Genomic DNA, 8,895 nt, shown 5'->3' with positions numbered 1-8,895 from the left:
CCTAGATTGCCTCTGAGAGTAATGGATGTTGAATAATTTAATTAAAGAAGATTTAATTATTATTCAAATACCATTGGAGTTTCAAGCTACAGGTCTAGAAGGCCCTCTATAACTTAATAGGATTTAATAAGAATTAAATTTGGATTAATTTGAATTGTCAAATTAATTGAGGGAATTAATATATGTATATAAAATAAATTTACTTAATTTATATATAAAATATAATAAAATATATCATATTTTATTAAATAAATAAAATATTTGTACAATACAATTACAAACTATAAAACCCTATGAGATTTAGGGCATCAACCCCAACATGGAAACCTATGAATAAAGTGTTAAGGTATTTGCAAGGAACAAATGATCATATGTTTACTTACAGAAAATCTTATCATCTTAAGGAGATTGGATATTCATATTCATATTTTTTTGAGGTGAGTAGGTGTTCGGTTGTATGTTCTAAAACTCGCAATTTGTAAAGTTAATCTTTTTTCTATTATCAATAAAAAATGTTATTCAAAATTTATTCAATAAAGTTGTTATTGAATTTGTAAATTGCACTTATAAAGACTAAATCCAATAAACTAAAGATCCACAACTATTATATGTATAATTGAACTTTATATGAAGACATAAAGATGGATCAAATTCGAGTAAATAGCCAAAACAGTCTATAGTATACGAATAAGGTTGGGTTCTTTATTCTAGTAACACTATCGAATGCGGCCCACTCTATAGTTGTTATAATTTGTTGTAAAGTGCTACAAATGAAGTGATCCTGATTTGTTCATGTATTAACATGAGGAGCGGTGGCATCCTATACAATGAGTTTGCATAAGATTGAACTAAGAATTAAGTCACTCTTATTTTATAAAGTTGTTTACTGTTTAAGACTGACTATTTCAAAGTGATGACCTAGGTAACTTAACCTTTATCCTAAGCTAACTACAAACTTTTATTTATTTGGGATTATCCTTAGATTTGCATGGGTGAGTGTTGGCTCAACAGCGCTGGCTAATTAAGCCTCTCATTTTAAGGGTAAGATCGGGTAGATAGCTGGGGACATAGGGTGCAAGACGGAATTCACTTCTACCTACTTTTAGGGATAGTGGAGAGGTTGTTCCCTTAAATGCTGACTCCAGGTCTTGAACAAGGGGCCCCACCCTCTCATTTATCCGAAAGAGACTCGGTTTAGTGATTGGATCACAAACCAATTGTTCATTAGAGGATCAGTGGGAATTAAGAAGCAAGATGTAATTTCAGAGGTAAAACAACTTTTGACCCAACCATTATTACGAACAACTTGTGAAAGGTTAACTTACTAATCATGGTTATATCAAATGGATATAATATATCTATAATGAGGGGAGTGCAACTATTGGGCTTTAGTAGAATGACCTGGTATTTAACAGATGGTGGTTAATTAGGTTAAAGAGTTTAGCCGGTTAATCGCAGATCGTTGGAATCCATGATCTGTAGGTTCATGAGGTCCCCCTACTAGCTCATATCGATCTAAACCTTAGAGCAGTGTGAAGAACGAATTTGAAGTATTCAAATTCAATTTTTGGAGCAAAGCGTTAAATATATACGATATATTTAACCTAATGTTTAATTGTGAATTAAATATAAAGAGAGAAAAAGAGGAGATAGTTAAATAAGATTTAAATATCAAGATTATGAATAGTGATTCATATTGATTGGGATTTTTGTTGGATTTAATATTATATTAAATTAATTAAATTGTTTAGTTAATTATTTAATATTAATTTTATTTTAAAATTAATTATTAGAATTAATTTTGAAATTAAATGAAATTGGTCAGAATTGCATTCAAAGTCAAAATTGTTGACTAAGTAAAAAATGTATTTAGAGTCAAACTTGTTGATCAAGTCAAATTTGCAATAAAAGGTCAAAAGGTTGACTTTATACTTTGAGAGTCAACAAGTCAAATTCTTGACTTTGGACTTTTAAAGTCAAAGTTTTAACAATTGATCAAGTTAGTAGAAAGTTCAACAAAGTTTTAACAATTGATCAAGTTAGTGGAAAGTTCAACATTTTTTAATGGAAAATTCCAACTAATGAATTGCTTAGTGTTGTCTTCAGTTTAAAGACACTTGCCCAACTTAATTCCACTTTGAGTTAGTAGTTTTTTAGTGTCAAATTCTCATCAAACTCAAAATTGCATGTCATGCATGGAATGACCAAGAGTTCTATGATATTTGGTTCTTCTTGGCAAAGTGGAGACTTATGAGTTTTTTGAGAAAAATGTTAGGCCTAAAGCTCTCTCAAACCTTAACCTATTTCTCTCCAAATTAGTCACTCGCAGAATTGCATGTCATGCATAGAATGGTAAAGAGTTCTATGATATTTTGTTCTTCTTGGCAAAGTGGAAACTTATGAGTTTTTTTGAGAAAAATGTTAGGTCTAAAGCTATCTCAAACCTTAACCTATTTTTATCCAAATTAGTCACTCGTGGATCCCACCATCCCATTCTAAGGTCGGAGAATAGTCGTGAAGACTCTCATAGTGCTCTATGAACTGTTCTTGAGGAGATTGGTGTGGATTTGGAGAAGTTTTGGAGACTGCAAAGGTTGTACTTCTTAAAATCCCTTTGATTTATTTTGATTTGTATGCTTATTCTTTTAAATTAACCTAATTAGAGTACTTTAGATCCTTTATTTCTTCCACTGCACATGTATTCGTTCCATCAATGGGCTATTAATTCCTATTAGCTCGAGGAGCAATTTCGCAGAAGAGTGCAAAAACAGTTTCATTGTTGTGTCCACTATGAAAGCTAAATTTGTAGTATACTTTGAGGCTAAAATTCATGGTTTATGATTGAAGAACTTTGTTTCAGAACTTGGAATTGTCGATAGTATTGCAAATCCGCTGAAAATTTATTGTGATAATTTTGCATTAGTCTTCTTTAGAAAAAAAACAACAAGTATTCCAAAGATGTTAAACATATGAGATTAAGATACTTTATCATTAAAGAAGAAGTTAAGAAACAAAGGGTGTCAATTGAACACATTAGTACTAACCTTATGATTATGGATCCACTCCTGTTTTTATGATTTGTATATGTACATTACAAGAAAATTCAATTTTAGTGACAAATTTTTGTGACGTAGCCAAAACATGTCACTAAATGCTAATTTACAGCAATGCGTTGGAAAATATGTTGCAGAAAGTAATATTAGTGACGGGGTATAAACCAACGCCACTAAAAGTTTCAGCGACATGTTAATTTACGTCACAAAATGTCAATAGCCTTTAGCGGTATGTAACTGTGTCAATAAAAGAAAAATATTTTTCTTAAAAAATTGAATGAAACATGAACAAAACGAAAAAAAAAAAAAAAATCATTTCCCTCCCATTAAATTGAATAAAACCTTTTCTTTCTATAGAAAGAAAACCCAATTTCTTTCTTCTCCATCTGTGAAAGCCTCTCACAACTCTACTATTAATTTCCTCGCTTGGTTTAAACTTTCTCCAGCCAATGGACTCATTGATGAAGTCATTAAGCTTGACAAGGAATGACGTCAATGTAATCCTCCATCCTTCTCTATCGCTTTTATTTTATTTTTCATTTTTTGTTGCTTTTTCTTCCTTACATTTTTTGGAATTCGAATTTGTTTTGGCCAATTTGAGCTTGAAAATCTCAAGAAGGAGTTCAACAAGATCAATAAGCAAATTGCTGAGCGTAAAACAGTAATTCATTTATCTCCCTTCTTCGAAGTTCTTTGTATTTTCTTTCCTGCATTATCGGATTTTATATCTCATCTTCACTGTATTCGTTACAAGAAAATTGGTTTAGGAACTTGTGTTCATTTCGTAATCTAACTGTACAGTTCAGAGATTTAAGTTTTGTGTTGTGAAATTTATGGTTTTGGTTTAATTTCCCTGCTTTCGTTATTTACTTTGAAACTTTTGGAAATTAAGAATGGTGAGGATGTGTCAAAGATGATTAAAGACCCTACAGAAATTAAAAATTTGTCTGGAGAGAAAGAATGGGAATGTGTAAGAAATATAAATTAGAGGAGTATGATCCATTATTCGTTTAAAGAAAACCCCAAGTCCCCTTTTTGTAGGGATGTAGTGACAATTAAACAAGGGATTCATTCAATGATTCATGCAGCGATGAGAATGAAAGTAAAAAGTTATGGCGATGGGACGGAGGTTCATCAAAAGAGGGAGGATTCTTATAACAAGACAACCCTCTAAATCTCAGTGATAGATTGGGATATCTTTACTTTCAGTATTTCGAGAGATCAACTCCATACGGAAGAGTTCCATTAATGGTGGGATTTCTTATAACAAAAGGGAGGATTCTTATTATTGAAAAAGTAGAAGAGAAGAAAAAACACAGATTTACGTAGAAACCCTAGATCAGGGAGAAAAACCATGATGAGAGATTTTTATTCTTTTTAATTTTTTGATACACAGTACTCAACACAGGACAAGTATAAATAACCAAACTGAGAGAAACCAGAGACAGTAGATGCTAAGTAAAAGACTAAAATGCTCTTAAAGCTAAAACATCATTTCAACACTCCCCTTCAAGTTGGGACGTAAATATCAATGAGGCCAAACTTGCTAACAAGTGTAAAACGTCTATCTAGGTAATCCCTTGGTCAGGACATCCGCAATCTGTTGACTGGATGGGACATAGGGGATACAAATACTACCGTTGTCTAGTTTCTCTTTGATAAAATGTCGGTTAATCTCAACATGTTTGGTTCTGTTATGCTAAATAGGGTTATTAGCAATATTAATGGCAGCCTTGTTGTCACAGTAGAGTCTCATCGGGTCATGACCCTCTTGATGAAGATCTACTAATACCTTCTTCAACCAAATTTCCTCACAAATACCCAAGCTCATAGCTCTATATTCAGCTTCGATACTGCTTCTAGCCACGACACCCTGTTTCTTACTCCTCCATGTAACTAGATTTCCCCATACGAATGTATAATACCCCAAGGTTGACTTTCTATCAGTAACAGAACCGGCCCAGTCTGAGTATGTGTAGGCTTCGATGCATCTTCTATCATTTTTCCTGAACATCAAGCCCTTTCCAGGTGTTGACTTCAGATATCTCAGAATCTGAGTAACAGCTTCCATGTGTCTCACATATGGGGCTTGCATAAACTGGCTTACCAAACTCACTACATATGAAATATCAGGTCTGGTGTGTGAGAGGTATATCAGCTTCCCTACAAGTCGTTGATATCTTTCCTTGTTCACTGAGATGTCGTCTACTGACTCTACCAGATTATTGTTAACCTCAACCAGAGTAACTGCAGGTTTACATCCAGTCATCCCAGTATCTTGTAATAGGTCTATTGTATATTTCCTCTGAGACACTAAGATCCCTTCCTTTGATCTTGCTAAGATCTTTAATCTTAAACTCTTCTGCCATCTTCTATTTTAACTTGTCAATTTCTACAAAATCATTCCCTGACAGAATAATATCGTCAACATATACAATTAACACAAATACTTTCCCTAGTGCTGATTTCTTAGTGAACAGGGTGTGATCAGAGTGACTCTGAATGTATTCTTGGGTTTTGACTAAGGTAGTGAAACGATCGAACCAGACTCTAGGGGACTGTTTCAGACCATATAGAGACTTCTTTAACTTGCAAACCTGACTCCCAAACTGCACTTTAAACCCTGAAGAAGGAGTCATATATACCTCTTCTTCTAACTCACCATTTAGAAACGCATTTTTTACGTCCAACGGATGTAGAGGCAAGTCTAGGTTCACGACAATAGAGAGGAGAACTTGAATAGGAGTTTTGCCACCGGCGAAAAGGTTTTTGAGTAATCCACCCTATACATTTGAGTGAATCCTTTCGCAACCAATCTGACCTTATATCTATTGAGAGTCCCATCGGACTTGTATTTGACTGTGAACACCCATTTCCACCCGACTGTTTTGTGACCTCTGGGAAGAGCAATTAGATCCCATGTTTTGTTGGCCTTGAGGGCTCGTATCTCTTCCATAATTGTGGTTTTCCATTCAGGAATTTTTAGAGCCTTGTACACATTTCCTGGAATTGTCACGATGTTTAGACTAGTGGTGAAGGCCTTGAATCTTGTTGACAAACCACTGTACGATAAGAAGCTTTTCATAGAGTGATTGGTGCATGACCTTATGCCCTTTCGTAGAGCAATCAGTAAGTCCAGGGTAGCATCAATCTCACTGGTCTTATCACCCTTTTCCTCTGTATTCATCTGCTACACATTTTTAATCTCCTGAACATCATCAGGGGGGAAATTCATTACTCTTATCCCCCCTAATCTTGCCAGAGTTTGATGCATCGCCAGTGTTCACTACATTACTTTCAACAAATTTATTATTATCAAAAGTATGGTTACCTTGAGCTGGCTCTGGTTCCGACTCTTGAACACCTTCTGGTGGAGCAACAAGGGGAAATATTTTGGGAACTATTTCCTTTCGTAGATTCTTTCGATAGTACGTTATCCAAGGAACTTGTTTTCTAGGAAGGATAAGATCATTAGTGTCAGGAATGGGTGGGCCAGGATCATTAGTGTCTGGAATGGGTTCAAGAAACAAGTCTATGGGAATGGAATAAGTAGATGACGTGTTAGCCTTTTTTCTCGGAGTCTCCCCCTAAAGAGGACTAATGGGAAAGAAAGGTTTATCTTCTTGAAAGGTGGCATCCATGGTGACAAAGTACTTTCGAGAAGAAGGTTGATAACATTTGTAGCCCTGTTGATGAAGTGGATACCCAACAAAGACACATTTTTGGGCCCTAGGAGAGAACTTACCCTAGGTACCATGATTATGGACAAAAACCATGCACCCAAACACCCGAAGAGGAACATCTGGGAAAAAATGGGTATAAGAGAAGGACTCTTTGAAATGAGTTAAGGGAGTCTGGAACTTGAGAACTCGGGAAGGCATTCTATTAATTAGATGAGCTGCGGTAAGAATCGTATCTCCCCATAGGTACGAGGGTAGGGACATAGGGATCATGAGTGTCCGAGCAACCTCAATAAGATGACGATTTTTTCGTTCAGCCACCACATTTTGTTGTGATGTATAGGCACAGAAGTTCTGGTGGATGATGGCTTTAGAGTCTAAAAAATCACGAAAGGATTGGTTAATGAACTTATGACCATTGTCACTTCGAAGGATAGCCATTTTGGTATTGAACTGGGTTTCGATAGTGGTGAAAGACTATAGTCACTTCAAACTTATCCGTAAGAAAGAACACCCATGTAAGACGAGTGTGATCATCTATGAAGGTGACAAACCACCGTTTACCCGACACGGTTGTGATATTAGATGGGCCTCATACGTCACTATGTATTAGGTAGAAAGGTTGGGAAGGTTTGTAAGGCTGGAAAGTAAAAGACACCCGAGGTTGTTTTGCACGAATACACACATCGCAAGATAAAGATGAAACATTAATATTACAAAATAAATGTGGAAACAAATACTTCATATAATGAAAACTTGGATGTCCAAGACAAAAATGCCATAACAAGAAATCAGTTTCAGAAATAGTAAGAGAAGATAGTAAACAAGTGCTAGATAAACTTCTAGAGGAAGCATCCTCCGAGAGGAAGTAGAGCCCTCTATTATGCCGGGCAGTGCCAATCGTCTTCCCCGAACTCAGGTCCTAAAACAAAACATTGTCCGGTGAGAATACGACATTGCAATTCAGATCTCTAGTTATTTTACTAACAAATAGTAGGTTATAAGATATCTTTGGCACATGCAAGAAATTCTGTAAAATTAACTCTTAAATTGGAGATAAGTGACCTTTCCCAGCAACGGGGGTAAAGAACCCATCTGCAATTCGTATTCTTTTGTTTCCTGCACTTGGATAATAAGAGAGGAATTGATCAGATGATTCAATTAGATGGTCCGTTGCTCCTGAGTCAAGAATCCAAGATTCAAATTCTAAAGACTGAGAAGTACCTGATTGTGCGACATTGTTGGTTCCAACCGTACTTAACTCTACCTGGCTGGTGACTAATGATGTACCATCCCCTATTTCACTGACAAGGGCTCGTCACTTTCCATTTGGTGGATGACCGTGTAACTTCCAGCATTGATCTTTGGTGTGCCACGGTTTCTTATAGTGCTCACAGATTGGTGGTGACTTTCCGTTCTATTTGTCGCTTTCTAGTCCCGAGGACTTGGCCCCAAACGCAGTAGAGTCTAAGTGGGTGATGCTAGTGCCACTCATAGCACTGATTCTGTCCTCTTCTAACCTGACTTTTGAGCACACTTCCATCAGAGACGGTATTGGTCTCTGTCCCAAAATTTGACTTCGGACCCATCAAATTTTTGGTTTAAGCCAACCAGAAAATAATATACTCAGTTCGCCTCCTCAATCTTTGAGTACTGAACCCTGTCGACAAGACAATTCCACATGACTTCCCGTTACAAATCCATTTCTTGCCACAGCAGGGACAATTTATTGAAATAAGTTACGTCAAGAGTCCCTTGTTTGCACTCGTGAACATGTTTCCTCAAGGTATAGAGACGCGAGGCATTTTGCCTCTTCGAATAGAGCTTCTAGATGACTTTCTAAATATCCTAAGCGGAAGCTGAGTACAGAAGCAGCTTCCCAATCTGGGGTTCTATGCTATTTATCAGAATCGAGCGAAGAAGGGAATCCTCTCCTTTCCATATACGTTCTTGGGGATCACCAAGGTTCGGTCTTGGTATTTCTCCAATTAGATACCCCAACTTGTGTCGTCCCTCAAGGACCATTTTCACTTATTGAGGCCAAGAGAAGTAATTTTGGCCGTTAAGTTTCTCACCAATGGAAATCCCTGCAAAGTTTCCCACAAAACCAGACATAATATTTGCTACAGGTAAAGTAGAGTAAGCATTTACTGGTGTTTCTG

General features: G+C 36.1%; 1 protein-coding gene across 1 annotated transcript; it reads right to left on the bottom strand.

Annotated features, from left to right (window-relative positions):
* Window positions 1–4,752: 4,752 nt before the first annotated feature.
* Window positions 4,753–5,322, bottom strand: LOC120076202 (secreted RxLR effector protein 161-like). The gene has a single exon (XM_039029968.1). The coding sequence runs from the start codon at window positions 5,320–5,322 to the stop codon at window positions 4,753–4,755; it is 570 nt and encodes a 189-aa protein (XP_038885896.1).
* Between the last annotated feature and the right edge of the window lie 3,573 nt (window positions 5,323–8,895).

This window comes from Benincasa hispida, chromosome 4 (assembly GCF_009727055.1).
Source record: "Benincasa hispida cultivar B227 chromosome 4, ASM972705v1, whole genome shotgun sequence".
Lineage (NCBI taxonomy): Eukaryota > Viridiplantae > Streptophyta > Magnoliopsida > Cucurbitales > Cucurbitaceae > Benincasa > Benincasa hispida.
This window is presented reverse-complemented; position numbering and strand designations above follow the sequence as displayed.

What these genes read in the sequence shown, in the direction of transcription:
- LOC120076202 (XM_039029968.1), bottom strand. Translation starts at nt 5,322, where the DNA reads ATGACTGGATGTAAACCTGCAGTTACTCTGGTTGAGGTTAACAATAAT.